The 16,816-nt window shown below is 58.2% G+C and overlaps 2 protein-coding genes across 4 annotated transcripts in view; one reads left to right on the forward strand and one right to left on the reverse strand.

Moving 5' to 3' along the window:
- RABEP2 (rabaptin, RAB GTPase binding effector protein 2) lies at positions 1–12,432 on the forward strand. Its single transcript, XM_019754701.3, has 13 exons — positions 1–319; positions 802–1,011; positions 4,319–4,476; positions 6,705–6,815; positions 6,903–7,250; positions 8,086–8,181; positions 8,270–8,368; positions 9,600–9,743; positions 10,600–10,777; positions 10,916–10,927; positions 11,012–11,067; positions 11,303–11,419; positions 11,834–12,432. Exons 1-13 carry the CDS (start codon positions 1–3, stop codon positions 11,933–11,935), a joined length of 1,950 nt encoding a protein of 649 aa, XP_019610260.2. The 3' UTR covers positions 11,936–12,432.
- Positions 12,389–16,816, reverse strand: part of ATP2A1 (ATPase sarcoplasmic/endoplasmic reticulum Ca2+ transporting 1) — a 15,696-nt gene continuing 11,268 nt past the window's right edge. For 2 of the 3 annotated variants that reach the window (XM_019754695.3, XM_088801406.1), the window contains 11 exons: positions 16,461–16,583; positions 16,123–16,341; positions 15,021–15,356; positions 14,657–14,877; positions 14,359–14,561; positions 14,090–14,175; positions 13,854–13,987; positions 13,621–13,738; positions 13,383–13,500; positions 13,073–13,117; positions 12,389–12,670 (listed from right to left, as the gene is read on the reverse strand). In XM_019754695.3, coding sequence (XP_019610254.1) covers positions 13,113–13,117; positions 13,383–13,500; positions 13,621–13,738; positions 13,854–13,987; positions 14,090–14,175; positions 14,359–14,561; positions 14,657–14,877; positions 15,021–15,356; positions 16,123–16,341; positions 16,461–16,583 — 1,563 coding nt within the window. In that variant the 3' untranslated portion in view covers positions 12,389–12,670; positions 13,073–13,112. The remainder of the gene's footprint in view (positions 12,671–13,072; positions 13,118–13,382; positions 13,501–13,620; positions 13,739–13,853; positions 13,988–14,089; positions 14,176–14,358; positions 14,562–14,656; positions 14,878–15,020; positions 15,357–16,122; positions 16,342–16,460; positions 16,584–16,816) is intronic. The other variant, XM_074322896.2, reaches the window with a different exon arrangement.

Consider the following 16,816-nt stretch of genomic DNA (forward strand, 5'->3'; position numbering starts at 1 on the left):
ATGAAAGAACTTCGGGGTTTGAAGGACTGGTATCCTCGAACAGCGCTAGGCAGGAAAGAAGGCGGGGAAGGCGGGGCCTGGTGCGTGGATTCGGAAATCTTCGGCCGAGACTCGGCAATCCTGCCCCAACTCCGGCCTCCGGCCTCGGGCCGGGCTGATCCGGAAACAGCCGAGCGGATCCGGAAACAGCCGAGAGGACCCGGAAGCGGTGAGCGCCGTCACCAAGGAGTGCGGTACCCCGCCGTTTGCGCAGAGGCGATGGCGGCAGCTGCGCCGGCGGCCGCGGGCGAGGATGGCCGACGACTGCGGCCGGGGGCTGGTACGTGAGGGCGCGTCCGTGCACGCGAGGGGCGGTGAAGCCGGAGGCGGGGCCGAGCTCAGCAGCCTGCGGATGGGGGCTGGTGAGGAGCGACTGGAGAAAGGGGCGGGGCCACGCCGCCGGGTAGGAGGGGGCGGGGCCTGGAGTCGCCGGTGGAGGGGTAGGGCAGGTGAGAGGTGGAGCCCAGTGAAGAAGGGGCGTGGCCTTGTGGGCAAGGGGCGGGGTCATTGGACCGGAGGGGTTGTGTCAGAAAAGGGTGGGGTGAACAGAGGGACTGGGAAGAGGCGGGGCTATTGTCAACAGGGCAGAGCTAGGCGACAAGGAGGCGGGGAAGGGGCGGGGCCAGGTGAGCGGCGGGGCTAGGGGACCGGGCGTGGACCGAGGCTCAGTACTACTAGGTTTCAGGACTTTCGGATTTGGTGGCCTGAGTGATTGTGGATCCCAGGATGATGGGAAGAGAGGCTGATCCCTGTCCCCCACAGTGCTGGATCCCCAGCCCCAGGATGAAGCAAAGGTTGAAGCTGAGTCAGGGGAGCTCGGCCGACTTCGGGCTGAGCTGGCAGGCGCCCTGGCAGAAATGGAGACCATGAAGGCTGTGGCGGAGGTGAGCGAGAGCACGAAGGCTGAGGCTGTGGCTGCAGTGCAACGGCAATGCCAAGAGGAGGTGGCCTCGCTGCAGGCCATCCTGAAAGGTGAGGCAGGGTCTCTTTCTAGCCTCCCCATGAGCCCCATAAGCACTAGTGCATGACCAGAAAAGGGTCAGGGGGACAGATAAGCTATGGGGTAGGTAGCAGCGCACCCCTACCCCCACATGCACTGACTTCCTTCCCTCCCTCTGTATGTACTTGGGGTGTATCACCACCCCTTAGGGCCCCAGATCCCCCAGCTTCTTTTCCTATTTCCCCCTTGTCCTCCGGTCAGAGGCCAGAGTCTCTGAAATAGCTTCCAGTCCTGTCCCACCGCTCTGCTTCCACTGCCCCTGCTGTAGTGACGATCACAGCAACAATCCTGGACGGTTGCCACAGCCTTCTCACAGGTCTACCTCTACAATCTGGCCTTGACATTGGCCTCCAGAGTAAACTTCCTAAAATGCCCATCCCACCATGTCATTTCCTTTGATCACAACTACTCCTGGCTCTAGACTTCTCTGAGGCCGTATTGTCACATTTCAGGCATCCACACGCCCCCTGTACAACGGGGTTGTCTCCTCGTATGACTTACCCTGTTAGCTACTGTCATGCAGGGAGTTATGCGGGGTGTCATGCGGGGTCTTAGCTCCCGCTCCCCCCATAAGAACGCAGGACATGGTGAGGCCAAAAAGGAACACCCACAGAGCCATAGGTAGGGGAGTCACACCACTATATTCTCGCTGGTGGCTGGGTTGGAGACACAGGAAGCAGGATCCACACGATCTGCAATCCACCGTCCACTTCTCTGCCTGCCAACCAACCCCACTTGCTAACTGTAATCTGTGCTTGCTAGCTCAGTCACCATCTGCTGCTGACATAGCCACGGCAGTTATATTAGTGACCAATGGCTCACTGTTACCGCTGACGGCCAAATAGCCACAGCTGATGGCCATCTGATCACAGTTGATGGCCATATACTACCCGAGTGAGCACCTTTCCACGTGAGGGCAAGAGCCTGGAAACTGCACTCCTGGTTTTGTCCCCACACTGCACCTCTACAGGGTCTCGCCTCACAATCTACGTGACAAGCGTCTTCTGTGAGGGGCCCTGTGCGAGGAGCCTGGAGGTGAATGCAATATCCTGGACACAGCCAGGCTATCTGGGCACAGCCAGGGTTTCTCAGGACACCACCAGTCCTGGGCACAGCCAGACTTCCTGGGCTTCTTAGGGTACTACCAGTCTACCTGGGCACAGCCAAGGCCTCTCAGGGCACTGCCACTCTCTCTGGGCACAGCCAGACTTCCTGGGCTCAGCCACAGCCTCTCAGGGCACCGCTACTCTCTCTGGGCACAGCCGGACTTCCTGGGCACAGCCAGGGTTTCTCAGGGTACCATGCTGGAACAATAGTGGCTCACAGCCAAGGTGCTTACATATTCTCAATGGCGGCGGGTCGAGACACAGGAAGCAAACATCCACCAGTTCCACTGCATGGTGGTATGTTCCCAAGCAATCAGTCAAGTGGTCCATCAAATCGGGGATGGAAGGCAGTTCCCCATAGTCCACAGTCATTCGCCAGGGCTGTGCACTGGCCCCACAACGTGTGCCCTCTCCGCAGGGCGAGGGCTCCAAGTCCTCCCCAACCTGGGGGTGAGGGATGACTTTGACCTCACCCTCATTTTCCATGGAGGACTTTGCAAGCGTTTCCTCCTGGGACTACAAGTCCCGCATCCGGGCTGCCTCAGCAGGCATTTCCCAGCCCACAAGGCCCCAACGACCTTTGCTTTCCCTGGCCTATGCTGGTTGGAGAACCATCCACGTCTTCCCACCCCTCCACAGGGGTCCAGCTCTCCAGCAGCTGCTCCTCCTGGTCTTCCTGAGACTGAGTGTTCATACGCACAAACTACTCCACCGCCCTTCGGAGAGCTTTGGCCGGCACCGTACCCTGCTTGCTGCGCCATGTGTCATGCAGGGTGCTATGTGGGATCTCTGGTCCTGCTCCCCACATAAGAACGCAGGACATGGTGAGGCCAAAAAGGAACACCCACGGAGCCACTTGCTAATCCGCGCTTGCTAGCTCAGCCACCATCCGCTGCTAGCGTAGCCACGGCAGTTATATTAGTGGCCAACGGCTCACTGGTTACAGCTGACAGCCAAATAGCCACAGCTGATGGCCATCCAATCACAGTTGATGGCCATTTACTACCCGAGCCAGCACCTTTCCACATGAAGCCGAGAGTCTAGAAACTGTACTCCTGGCTCTGTCCCCACAGCTACTTAATATTTGTTCTTTAAATATATCCACTTTTTAAAACTGTACGTACATGTATTTTAAAGGAAACGTCCTGTCCCTATAAAAGAAACTGTCCTAAATCATCATCATAACAATAATGATAAGAATGCTGGCTAACATTTATTGAGCACGTACTATATGCCAGGCACCGAGCTAAATGCTTTACAAGTGTTGACCCTCCATAGCAATCTCTGTGACATGGGAACTATTTTCCATCTCCATTTTACAGAGGAAGCACTGAGGCCCAGAGTGGTTAGTTAACTTGCCCAACGTCATACAGCTAGAAAGCAGCAGAAGATTTGAACCCAAGCAGTCCGGTAGCAGAAACTGTACCTCTTTTTTTTTTTTTTAAACAGGGTATATTACAAATTTGTGTAAGCAATAACTTAGTTCACACCATGTAATAAAAAACTACCTTAATCAAGATACACAAGCTTTTGTGGGTTCTAAACTGAAGGATTTTTTTTTGTTCTGCAGAATCCTTAAAACCTGTGGCACTTAAAATTGTTTAGCCTTTCTACTGAGAGGTAAATTATACACAGCAGTGATGAAACAGACCAGTTGTCTTTTAGGAGTCATTCCAGCTTTGTTCAACAATGGCTGAAACTCTTTTCTCATCTTGTGTGTTTACCTGATAAAGTTGTGCTCCTGGCCATTGGCTGGACTGCTTGGATTCGGCAGAACCTTTAATGTCAGTATGTGTTAAAATAAATAACTATGCAAATAAAAAATAAGTACTTACTACTGTTACTAGATATTGATTGTTATGGGTATATATTAATAGGAATAGATAACATATCTTCACCATTATTATGTACCAGGAGTAGGGTTGAACACCCAGACGTGATCTCTTTGGATCCTGTAACAGCCCAGTGGGGTACTTGTTAGTGTCCCCATTTTGCAGCTGGGGACACAGACGAGAGGCTTATTGATCACCCAGGGCCATCTCGCCACTAAGCCCACTCTCTTAATTGTTATAGTAATGGTCTCATAGAGTAAGCACGTCAGTGATGGAGAGCCCCCACTCGCCCACAGAGGGGGCCAGTGCGCTGACCCGCCCTGCCCTTCCTGCCCCACCAGACTCCATCAGCAGCTACGAAGCCCAGCTCACGTCTCTGAAGCAGGAGCGGCAACAGCAGCAACAGGACTTGGAAGAGAAGGAGCGGGAGCTGGGCCGCCTAAAGCAGCTGCTGTCCCGGGCTCACCCCCTGGATTCCTTGGAGAAGCAGATGGAAAAGGTTGGGGTTGGAATGGCCTCCCCCCACCCCCACCCTGGGGTTTGGAAAGGTGTTGAGGCAGCCAAAGGTGACTGTGGGGCAGGGGGGTTGTGGGGGTGCCACCCCATTATCCCTGGGAGCAGGGCACCCAGTCATCATTCCAGGTGTAGCACCTGCTAGCTCCACACTTAGCAAGATGCTGGCGTGTCGCTTACTAGTGGCTTGGCTGGGTTCATTTACCTTCAAAATTAAGGGCCGTCATGCAAGGGAAACGGAGCTGACACTTGGGGACGCCTCTCACGCTCTAGGTAACTGATAACAACGGAGGCGCCCCAGCCTTTCCCCTGAAAGTAAGGTCCATCCAGTCCATTTCACAGATGAGTAAGATGAGGCTCAGAGAAGGTCAGTAATTCTCCCCGGCTTATGAACATGAAAAGGAGATTTGGGACTTAAAAATCTAGGCAGTCTGGTTCTCAGTTTTTTGTCCTTGGTCTCTACATCACCTCCTTTATTGGTGTGATTAAAAGTAGTAGGAAGCACATATTACCAAGCTCTTCATCTTTCAAAGCAAGTTTCTGTAGTTACCTCACTTGGTCCTCACAGCAGCCCTGTGAGGAATCTACTCTCCTCACTTTATGCACGAGGAAACAGAGGCGCAAAGAGATGGACTAAATCACCTGGTTAGAAAGGCAAAGATCCAAACAGGAGCTCGAGAAAGGAAGGCATCCAACCCACCGCTTCCCAGCACAGGCTGCTGCTTGCATCAGTATTCCTCCAGGAGCAGTTCACCAGGGCGGTGAAAGCGAGGGCTCTGCTAAATGAAAGCCACCTGGGGCAGAGGAAGGAGCAGCAGGTCTAGAATCAGGCAGGTCCCTTCCTGACCCAGCGCCTGCATTCAGCCATCGCCCATCCACGGCCTGGGCGTCTGCAAAGCTTGGGCTCCAGGGCTTCAGATGAGATCCAGAGTGTTTTGTTGGGGCCGCCCAGGCTTCCCCTGCCTGTTGCAATGGTTCACTTACGAGATTTGGAGGGTTAGAAAGAGCTTGTTTGAGACAGGTTTTTAGGGATTCACAAAATAGAAGTGGCATGGATTGGAAGAGGATGGGTGATTGGCAGTTTTCTGCTTTGACGAACAGGGTGGATAGCAGGACCATTCTTGCCAACTTAGCACTCGGGGGAGGAGAAATGGCGTGGCGAGTTGGTTCAGATTTGGCTCTACTAGGATAGAGGTGCCTGTGCGATATCCGAGTGGACACGTCCAGATACTGTCGCCTGTACAAGATCAGCAAGATCCTAAGCCTCAAAAGAGACTGAGACGAAATAGCGATACGGTGGTGACGGGAGTGTCACCCAAGTCAACAGTGGCGTCAATGAGATACAGGTTTATTTTTCTTCAAGTTCAGAGATAGATGTTTCCATGAGTGATAGGTCAGCTCCACACATCATTAGGGAAGCCGCAAAACGGTTGTTCTCAGGAGCATTTGAGATCTTGCTCCCCAGCATATATTGTCAGTTTGGCTCAAATAAACTCATAAAAAAAAAAAGGTGGAGGGGAATGGCCGGTTAGCTAAGTTGGTTAAAGCATGGTGCTGATAACACCAAGGTGGCCAGTTCGATCCCCACATGGGCCACTGTGAGCTGTGTCCTCCTTTAAAAAATAAAATAAAATAAAAATAAAAAAATAAAAATAAAAAAAGTCATTAGGAACTCGGGCTCCTCCTGTATTGCTGTTTTGCCATAGGTAGCTTACTGCCTCATCATCCCAGATCACTGCTTGAGTGCCAGCCATCACATCCACATCCTAGCGAAGAAAGGAGGAAACAAAAGCACACCTTCTCTCTTGAAGGAGTTGTCCTGGAAGTTGCACATGTCATTAGCTAGGACTTAGTCATATGGCCATGCTGAGTTACGGGGAAGCTGAGAAACGCAGCCAGCTGGTATTCTAGAATTTAGGCCATATACCCAACTAAAAATGTTAGGTTCTATGGAAACAGAAAGAAATGGATGTTGGGGAAGAAAAGTATGGTGAGCAGGTGGGCAATGGGAAGATAGTTGTGACTTTGGCCCCTTTACCTACCATGTGACCTGGGGCAGGTCCTGGAGCTCCCACAGCCTCTGTTCTTGTCTCTAAAATGGGGGTGCTCAGTGCCGTCTTGGGAGGGACTAGAAGAGCTAATGTACCTAGAGAAAGCCGTGGGGGCCTGCACTCAGGAGGGGTTCTGTCACTGCCCAACCCCTCCCTCCTTCAGGCCCATGAGGACTCGGAGAAGCTTCGAGAGATCGTGCTGCCCATGGAGCAGGAAATAGAGGAGCTGAAGACGAAACTGCTGAGGGCGGAAGAGCTGATCCAAGAGATCCAGGTAAGGGAGCAGCCAGGGACCACCCAGGGGGAAAGGGGCGCTGCAAGACCCTGGCCCCCCAGCCTCTTCCCTGCCCCCCTTCCTTAGAGACGTCCCCGGCACCCTCCTTCCCTGCACGGCTCCGCAGAGTTGCTGTCTCTCTCCCGGGACTCGTCTCCCCCACTGGAGCCTCTGGAGGAGCTGAGTGGAGACGGGGGTGCGGCGGCCGAGGCATTTGCCCACAACTGTGACGACAGCGCCTCCATCTCCTCCTTCTCCCTTGGCGGGGCCGGCAGCAGCACCTCCATACCCCGCAGCCGCCAGGGCCTGAGCCCTGAGCAGGAAGAGACAGCCTCTCTGCTGTCCACGGGGACCCTGGTCCCTGAGGGCATCTACCTGCCCCCTCCTGGTTACCAGCTTGTTCCCGACACCCAGTGGGAGCAGCTGCAGGTGGAGGTGAGTGCGGTGGGTGGAGTGACCAGTCTACGCCTGGGCACCCGTCTGTCCCTTCACCAGACACTACTGAGCACCTGCTATGTCCCCACCCGAGCGCGAGCTGGGATCCCACAGTGAGAAAACTCCTTCCCTCTCAGTGCTTCCTCCTCAGGAGGGAGCCAGACCCACACACGCACACAGGCACATGAGGACGTCAGTGTCCCAGAACAAATAGGGTCACGGGGTAGAGACCGGCAGTGCCAGAGACTAACCTGGACGGTGACAGAGGCATTCTTCAAAGATTTGGGGGCAGAAGGAACTGCAAGTTCAAAGGCCCTGGGGATGGCCAGACCATGGTGTGTCTGCGGCATAGGAAGGCCACGGAGAGGAGGAGAGATGACATCAGGAACGAGGGCAGGGTCCGCAGGAGGCCAGCCCAGTGCCGTGAACTTGGCATTTCAGACGGGAGCAGTGGGAAGCCTCTGAGGGAGAGGCCTGCTCACTTGAGGCTTTTAACAGACCTCTTGGGCCTCTGGAGGAGTGGGGGCAGGGGCAGCAGGAGAAGCTGGTGGCCAGCTGGGAGCTGCTGACATCGTTTAGAGGAAGGTCGTGGCGGGCCAGGAGTGGCAGCAGAGATGGAGACAAGTGGGTAGCTTTGGAATGCCCTTTGGAAGCCGACTGGCAGGGCCCGCCCCTGGGTGGGACGTGGGGAGTGGAAACAGAAGAGTCAGGACCAGTACCTGGGCCTTTGGCTCGAGCAGCTGTGTGGATGACGGCACCCCCCGCTGACGTGTCAGAGGCATGGTGAGAAGGGCGTCCTGCCCTGGAGGGTGACACTGAGGCCGGGGTCTGGCAGGGGCGGCAGCTGCAGAAGGACCTGGAGAGCATCAGCCGTGAGCGGGATGAGCTGCAAGAGGGCCTGCGACGAAGCAACGAGGACTGCGCTAAGCAGGTGGGTGCAGCCTCTGCCTCAGCCCCGCAGGGCCTCTGGCCGCCTGCCTCTGGGCCCCGACTTCAGCCCTGCCCTCCTGTCCCCACAGATGCAGGTGCTCCTGGCCCAGGTCCAGAACTCAGAGCAGCTGCTACGGACCCTGCAGGGAACTGTGAGCCAGGCCCAGGAGCGGGTTCAGTTGCAGATGGTGAGGGCTTGGGGCTTGGGGCAGGAAGGAAAGGCATGTGATGGGAATTGGTTGGCGGCGGGGACACGTGTAAGCTTGAGGCACCTGTCCCGCCCCCAGCTGCTCGGGCTGCACCTGGAGCTGGTGTCAGATGGGTAGAAGGGTTTCTAGGGTACCTGGCCCTGTGGCCGGAGCAGGAGCTGTGCCAGACGGAACCCACTGTGCATCTGCTCTGGAATCTGTGTTTTGTTTCCCCCTTCTTCTGCCTTCCCCGCCCCCAAGCTGTTGTTTCTGTCTAGTTGTGTAGGACACAGCTCCCTGGCCCATGCTGGTGTTATGAGCCTTGCACTGGTCGCCGGTCGTTGGTCAGCTGCTCACAACAGCTCACAGCAGCTCTCGCCGGCTGCCAGCCACTCACGATGGCTGCTGGCCACTCACTGGTCACCCGCCGCTCATGGCCTCACTTGGCAGCCCAGCTCCAAGGGGAGCTGTTGTTCACAATATTAGCTGTAGAGGGCGCAGCTCACGCCCATGTGGGAATCAAACCGGTGACCTTGGCATTTAGGGGGGGCATGGCGCTCCAACCGCCTGAGCCACCGGGCCGGCCTGCTCTGTAATCTTGACCTCATCCCACAAGCTGGGAGCCTTACCCCTGCCTCTTGAAATGGAGATAATGGGCCCTCGCTTGCAGAGTCATGAGAATTAAGAGCAGGGATTGCAAAATCAGAGACTCCCCAAGACCAGACGGGAGAAGTCAATGATTGAACGGACACAGGTGTGAGGCAGGAAGGAGCAGCGAGGGAACCCGGGACACCGGGACACCATGCACAGGGTGGCTCCCCCCTCTTCTGGCCGCTGACCGCTGACTGCAGCCTTTTGAGAAGGCGAGCTCAATGCTGCCAGGTTTTCGGATTTGTCAAGAGAAGCCAAAAGTCTGGATATTTGTGTATAGTCTCCCAGTTCTCAGTTAACAACGAATTTTAGGTTTTAAAAAAGATATGGACCAAATAAAACACCTGGCGTGGCCTGTGGCTGCCACTGTGTGACTTCCATATCATTGAGGAAGGTGTGTAAACAGCTGGGGGGCACAGATGTGTAATAAAGGCTCTTCCTTTCTCAGAAGGGGGGGGGGGAATGCACGGACTCTCTGGCTGGGAGCAACGTCCGGAGGAAGATTCAGGGTTTGGCCCCACAGGGGACAGGGGACATCTTGCCCCCCCCTCATCGCTTCCTACTAACTGTTCATCCCCAGGCAGAGCTCGCCACCTCCCACAAGTGCCTGAGCCACGAGGTAAAGCGGCTGACTGAGGAAAACCAAGGGCTCCGGGCCGAGCAGCCGCCCTCTCCAGCCCCCTGGGTTCTGGAGCAGGAGGAGTCACTGCCCAGCTCGATCACGGTAAGGGGAGCGTGGGCACTGAGAGCCTGGGGGCCGCCCTGGCGGCTCTTCACGCACAGCACGGCACTGGCCTGGGACCATGGGACGGGGACAGATCCAGGCTGTCACATGTTAGCTGTGTCGTCACCTTGGCCAACTCACTTGGCTTTTCTAAGGCTCAGCTTCCTCATCTGAAAAATGGGCCCACACCTCCTCAGCATTGGCGTGAATGGACAATGAGTTAACAGAATGCCTGATATGAAGGCAGCAGGGATTTGGTTTATTTTTAAGTGACACGAGCCCCACCAAACTGAAGTGATTATCGTCTTTGGCTCATAACCAGCTCTCATCAGGGGTGTGTGCATGGCTTTTGTTGATTGAATTTATTAATGATATAATTTATTAGTAAATTAATTTATTAAAAATAGGAAGATCCCCTGGAACCCTTGCCCACCCTGAGAATACCACTTACATCTCCTTCTGTGCCCCCCATTCTCCTTGGTTCTGTTTCCGCCGACCTGAACTTGACCATCCCCTTGCTCTTTTCTGGTACCGTGTTTTATTACATGTATGTGTCTGGCTAAACAATGGAGGGCTGACTTCAGTTGTTTCTGAGCTTTATGAAAGGGTGTCTTGCGCTAGGAAACCTGGGGCTTTGCACCATTCCGTGGTGGGGGTGGGGCAGGGGCGGGGCGCTGCCTGCTGTCACCCTGTCCCTGCTGGACCGGTGTCCTCGTTCGCTCTCCCCACGACTGTATTTGGGTTGTGTCCCCTGTTAACAGCTTCTTTCCTCCCTCCCCCCCTCCCCACAGCCCCCCCCATCTAGCAGGTGGCCCTGTGGCCCCTCCCACGCCCAGGTGACTTGTATCCTTCCCAGGAGTTACAGCAGCTGGTGCACCGCACGCGGCAGGAGGCGCGGGCCCATCAGCAGGCCCGGGAGCATGAGGCCGAGCGCCTTCGGATTGAGATCGTGACCCTGCGGGAGGCGTTGGAGGAGGAGACGGCGACAAGGGCCAGCCTAGAGGGGCAGCTTAGGGGACAACGGGAGGAGACAGGTGAGAGGAGGGGAGGAGCCACCCTGGCCCCGATGCCTGGGGAGGACGAGCTCCCCCAGGGCACCACCTGGGCGCCAGCAGGGGAGGGGACACAGTGCGACAACAAACCTTAACCTCCCTTCTTTCCTTTCCACACAGAGGTGTTAGAGGGTGAGTATGGGCTGGAGCGGGGTGGGGGCTGGGGCAGGAGGAGGGAAGACAAGGGCCTGACCTCTTGCCCTGCCCGACTTCTAGCCTCCCTGTGCAGCCTGAGGACAGAGATGGAGCGGGTCCAGCAGGCCCAGAGCAAGGTGAGGCAGAAGTCAGGCCCCATGGGGATGACATGGGAGGGGCGGCACGTGGGCGACAGCCTAACCAGCCCCCGGCCCTTTGTGTCTGCCTCAGCCAGGTGGCCTTGAGGCAGCCCCCAGGCTCGGGCCCCACAGAGGAGGCCAAGTCAGGGCTGCTGTGGAGGGGCTGCCCTTCCCTTCAGCCACACATGCTGCCATCTGACCCAAGACCCGAGCCTGCGTTCTATCCCCCCAGGCCCAGCTCACAGACCTCCTCTCAGAACAGAAGGCAAAAGTGGTGCGGCTGCAGGCTGAGCTGGAGACCAGTGAGCAGGTGCAGAGGGATTTCGTTCGGCTGTCCCAGGCCCTGCAGGTATGGCATGTCCCCTCCCGCCAGGCTGCCAGGATTCCATGTGACTTGTCCTGGGGCATGCAAGGGCAGTCCCCCAGCTAGGGGAGCCTTCCTCCTTTGGGGGCCGCATGGTCCTTTCCTCTGAGCTGCTGCTCAAAAACGTTCCAACTCTCGTGTGTCGGTCATGGGAAGCCCCTCGCCCAGGGCCTGGCACGTGGGCATGCTCACTGTGTCGGCTGCACACCCCCCACCCCACGCTTCCTCAGGCTGTGCCCTTAGGACCATTTCTTCCCTCGAACCTGGTTTCACCATGGTTGGGGGATGCGGGGCCCCTGGGGACACTGGCCCTGGGCCCTTGCTCCTTCAAGGGCTGGCCAGGGGAGGGGCCGCATTTCCCCACCAAGCACCCTCTGCCTCCCTCCCTGGACTCCACAGGTGCGCCTGGAGCGGGTCCGCCAGGCAGAGAGTCTGGAGCAGGTGCGCAGTATCCTGGATGACGCGCCCTTGAGGGACGTCAGGGACATCAAGGACACCTGAGGGGCCAGAGCCCACCCACCCTGGGGAGACTGCCTTTCTCCACTGCAGAGCCATGAGGCCTAGGCTTTGGGGGGGTCTCAGGATGGAGTCTTCTCCCTCTCCAAGCCTGGGGTCCAGGGGACAGGGCCACCACTACCCTGCCCCCCCCAAGGACTCCTCCTAAGACTGGCCGGGCCTCCTGCTCCCAAGGACGACACTGGGTGAAGGTCCCAACTCCCTCCTGGAACCAAAGGTGCAGGCTCAGCCCTGTGGCTTTCTGGCTGCTATGCTGCCTCCTGGGTCCCAACCCCCTAGCCCGTCCCCTGTCCTCTTCCCAGGGGCACCGCCTAGCTGTGCGGGGTGGCTGGGGGCTCCCTCCACATGCGTGCCCTGGAGAGGCGACTGCTTTCTGGGCTGCGTGACACTAACGTGCTTGTCCCCAGGGGCCCCACGACGGGCGTGGAGACAAGGCCAGACTTTTCTGTCATTTATTTTCAATAAATAAGCAGCTCAGCTCAGGTGGTCGCCTTGCCCCTGCAAGCCCCAGGGGGTCGGGGAGGGGGGTTTACAAGGGTGACAGAGAGGGTGGGTTGGAGGGGGAATGAAGAGGGAAGGGGACATTGTGTTTATAAACAGAAGACTGTCGAGGGGAGGGAACATGGGGTCTGTGCCACAGCTCTGGCTGAAGATGCATCGCTATCAGGGTGGGGAAGAAGGGCAAAACGGCTGGTTACTTCCTTCTTTCATCTTCCGGATCTGGAAGGAGAGAGGGAAGGGGTGAAGCCAGGGGCAGGACAGGAGAGGAAGAGCCCCTCCCAGGCTCCCTGTCCCTGTCCCCACCGACTCACCTGGAGGGTCGCACCAGCCCCCCCATACTCACCTGTGTCCCCAGACCCCACTCCTCCCAACCACTGCGCCCCAGCGGCAGAGAGCGCAGCGCCAGCCAGCGCAACGCAGCGCAGCGCAGCCCAGCAGACGGTGGTGCCCAGAGGCCAGGGCAGCGGCCCTCCCCCAGCTTGGAAGCGCGGCTGTGGCAGTGGCAGCAGTGGCTCCAGGTGGAGCTGCGAGCGCAAGTGACCTCGGGTGCCACCCGAGGGGGAGAGGGGTCAGGTGGGGGGCACAGCAGCTGGGGGCGAGGGCAAGAAGGGGGAGTGATACCTGTGACACGGTTCAAAGAGATGGAGGAGGGGGAAACGGGTTATCCTATGGCCAGAGAGGACAGAGAGACAGCGGTTACTGAAGGAGGGAGGTGGGCGTGGGGGCCAGGGAGCGTGTCTGCACCAGGGGTGGGGCGGGGAGGAACGGCCCGGTGGCATCTCCCTGGCTGACAGCGGTCCTGCCAGGACCCAGAAGACACACCCGCCTGAAAAGGAAGAGGGTGGGGCGGGCGCCTTCGCCGCGCAGCGCGGGGGGCGGGGCTGTGCTCTGGGCCCGGGGCTGACATGGCCCAGGACCGCGGGAGCCTTACCCTCCAGGTAGTTCCGAGCCACGAACTTGAGCAGTTCGTCGAGCCCGATGACTGGCAACGAGATCTTGAGAACCATGAGCCACTGGGTGACGTCCAGGGCCCGGAGCTTGAAGATCATCTGGAAGGGGCGGCCCGAGGCGTGAGGACAGGTGCCCCGGGGCCGGCCCGGCCCCACCCTCCCTTCGTCCGCGCCTCTGGTTGGAGGCGGCGCTGCGAGGGGCGGGAACAGGGCGCTCACCGGCAGAGGGTCCACGTAGAGGATGAGGAAGTGGAGGGACATGGAGAGGCAGATGGAGCCCAGCAGCCAGATGTTCACCCAGGGCGGCATCCGGACGAGGGACTGGTTCTCAGACAGGCTGCAGGGAGGCCGCCGGCGGAGGCGAGGGTGGGAGACACAAGGAGAAAGAGCGATGAGGGAGAGGAGGGGGGGGGGACAGGGGGGGCAGCGGCGGGGGGGGGGGCAGACCCCACCTGTTGAGCGCATTACACATCTCGATGGTGACCAGCACGGACAAGGCCATGGTCATGGGCTCGGGCGCCTCAAAAATCTCACACTCCACACCCTCAAAGTCGGGGTTGTCTTCCGTGCACTGCATGAAGTGAGTCTGCAGGGGGAGGGGGAAGGCGCTGGATCCCAGGAAACCTCCCGCTGGCCTCCTGCCTCCCGCCCCTCCTCACCCCTCCTCCTCTTCCTCCTCCTCCCCTACCAGCTGGTTGTAGCTGACGTGGGGCCCGTCCTCCGCGTACAGGAACCACCAGGCAGCTGCTCCCACAGTCGCTGCACCCACGTAGCCTGTGGTAGAGACAATGGGAGTCAGGGGGGCAGGGCTGGGGATATGGGGGGCATCGAGCGGGCCTTAGGGCCATGAACAGCTGGTGAGGGAAAGGAACGGTAAAGCCACCCTGGGGGGCTGGTGTCCCAGAGAGGGGGTGCATCCCGGGGGTTGGGAAGGAACGTAGGTCCCATTCTGCTCACCCCCAATCGCCATGTAGCGGAAGAAGAGCCAGCCACTGATGAGGGGCTCCTTGGGGCTCCGGGGGGGCCGGTCCATGATGTCCAGGTCAGGGGGGTTGAAGCCCAGAGCTGTGGCCGGGAGCCCATCAGTCACCAAATTGACCCACAGCAGCTGCACAGGGATCAGAGCCTCAGGTAGCCCGAGGGCGGCCGTCAGGAAGATGCTGCAGAAGGAGGTGGTCACGTGTCGGCCCTGCACGCGGCCCCGGGCTCACCCCCATCCCGCCCGGGCCCCTGGGTGCCCGCCCTGGCTGCTCACCAGACCACCTCGCCCACGTTGGAGGAGATGAGGTAGCGGATGAACTGCTTCATGTTGTTGTAGATGGCCCGGCCCTCCTCCACCGCAGCCACGATGGTGGAGAAGTTGTCATCTGCCAGCACCATCTCGGAGGCCGTCTTGGCCACGGCTGTGCCTGAACCCATGGCAATGCCAATCTCGGCTTTCTTCAGAGCGGGGGCATCGTTGACACCATCGCCTGTCTGAGGGGACAGAGAAGCTGGGACCCGGCCCCTCCCACTCAGCCCCGCCCTCCCTGGGGCCCCAGCTCAGTGGACAAGAAGCCAACTGCCCCATGCCAGAGGCCACGCGGGCCCAGGCTGGGTGGCCCTGTTGGTCTTCTCACCATAGCTGTGATCTCATCGTAAGACTGCAAATACTCCACAATCTTCGACTTATGGGCGGGCTCCACACGGGCAAAGCAGCAGGCGCGACGGCAGGCCTCCCGCTGCTCCCCCAGGGGCAGGTCATCGAACTCCCGGCCCGTGTAGGCGCGGTCTGCCACATCCTCATTCTCCCCAAAAATGCCAATTCGTCGGCAGATGGCAATGGCTGTGCCCTTGTTGTCCCCAGTGATCATGATGACACGAATTCCGGCATCCCGGCACAGCTGGATAGAGCCTGTGACCTCCTTGCGAGGCGGGTCCAACATGCCCACCACACCAATGAACGTCAGGTCCATCTGAGGGGCCAGAGCAGAGTCGCAGGGTCAAGGAGGGGCTAGGAGCTGAGCAGGAGTGGGGTCAAAGGTCAGCGAGCTGCTGGTGGTGGGGAGCCTCAGCGTGGCCTCTGAAGCTCAGGGGCAGGAAAGGCCTGTCTACACAGGGCCCTGCAGGCTGGGCGGTGTCAGGCCCATCTTGGGCGCAGACCATGTCTCACAGAAAGAACTTGACTTGGGAGTTTGCAGGGTGGTTTCTACTCTCAGAAGGACCACTCGCTTGGTCGACAACTGTGAGCAAATCTGTGTTACCTGTTGGGCCGCAGTGTCCCCTCTATAAAATGAAGGGACTGGGGCGGCCGGTTAGTTGAGTTGATTAGAGCACGGTGCTCATAACACCAAGGTTGCTGGTTCGATCCCTGCATGGGCCACTGTGAGCCGCACCCTCCTTAAAATGCAGGGACTGGATTGGGTGATCCCACTTCCAGAAAAGGAGCCTGTGCCAGAATGTAGGTCGAGGCACTGCTTTGTGGCATCAAAAATCTCACTCTGGAAACGTCAGCTGAACCTAGATGCTTCAAGATCTAGCTGATTTTCATTCTGGTGCGAGCGCCTCACCGCATCGCAGACGGGTCCACAGATCCCATGCAAAGTGGCACTAGATGGCCCCTCAGGTCCTTTCAGACTCTAATGTCCTGTGATTCTAGGACCTGTGACAAATGACAAGGGGCGGGGCGGGGGGGGGGGCGATGACCTGGGAGCAATGGGCAGCTTCCTGCTGTCTGCTCACCTCGTAATCCACGAACTTGGCAGAATCATCCAGGAGCATGTCCTCTCGCTTCGGAGGGGTGTCCCGGGTGGCCAGGGCCAGGCAGCGCAGGGTGTCCCGGCCAGTGCCCCACTCCTTGATCACAGACATAATCTTCTCCTTCACTGGCCCCGTCATGGGTACTCGGGTGGTGCCAACTCGCACGTAGTTACAGCGATCGATGACCCCCTCGGGGGCACCCTAGGAGACCAGGACAGGGGTGAGTGTGTGCCTTCCAGGCCACAGCGCGAGGGTGGGGAGAGGAGAGGGGTTCAGAAGGAAGAAGGAGAGGGCGGCTGGGGCATCCTCTGACGTCTGACCTTGACAAACATCTTGTTGCCGACAGCAGCCCGGGACTTGGCTGGGGAGCAGTACACAGACATGGACTTTCTGTCTCTGGAGAATTCCAGGGTGCATTCCTTCTTCATCAGCTGACGGATCACCTGGGAGAGAGGAGACCGGGAGGGTGGGCCCTACGTGAGACTGGTGGGAAAAGAGGGATGACACGGACAGACATTGTGCTGGGAGGGAGGCATCCCAGACCCCCTGCAAACAGTCCAAAAGGGTCTGGACAGAAACAAGACAAAAAAATGAAATAAAAAAATAACAAAGGGATCTGGACATCGTCGAGCAGACCCCACGCTGAGTCAAGCTACATGTAGCATCTCCTGCACCA

Source organism: Rhinolophus sinicus, chromosome 10 (genome assembly GCF_057876585.1).
Source record: "Rhinolophus sinicus isolate RSI-liver-muscle chromosome 10, RSI-T2T, whole genome shotgun sequence".
Lineage (NCBI taxonomy): Eukaryota > Metazoa > Chordata > Mammalia > Chiroptera > Rhinolophidae > Rhinolophus > Rhinolophus sinicus.

Bases quoted from the DNA above. Each gene is read 5' to 3' on its own strand.
- RABEP2 (XM_019754701.3), top strand. From the start codon at position 1: ATGAAAGAACTTCGGGGTTTGAAGGACTGGTATCCTCGAACAGCGCTA. The intron at 4,477-6,704 runs GTTGGGGTTGGA...TCCCTCCTTCAG, and splicing joins TGGAGAAGCAGATGGAAAAG to GCCCATGAGGACTCGGAGAA. The intron at 9,744-10,599 runs GTAAGGGGAGCG...TATCCTTCCCAG, and splicing joins CACTGCCCAGCTCGATCACG to GAGTTACAGCAGCTGGTGCA.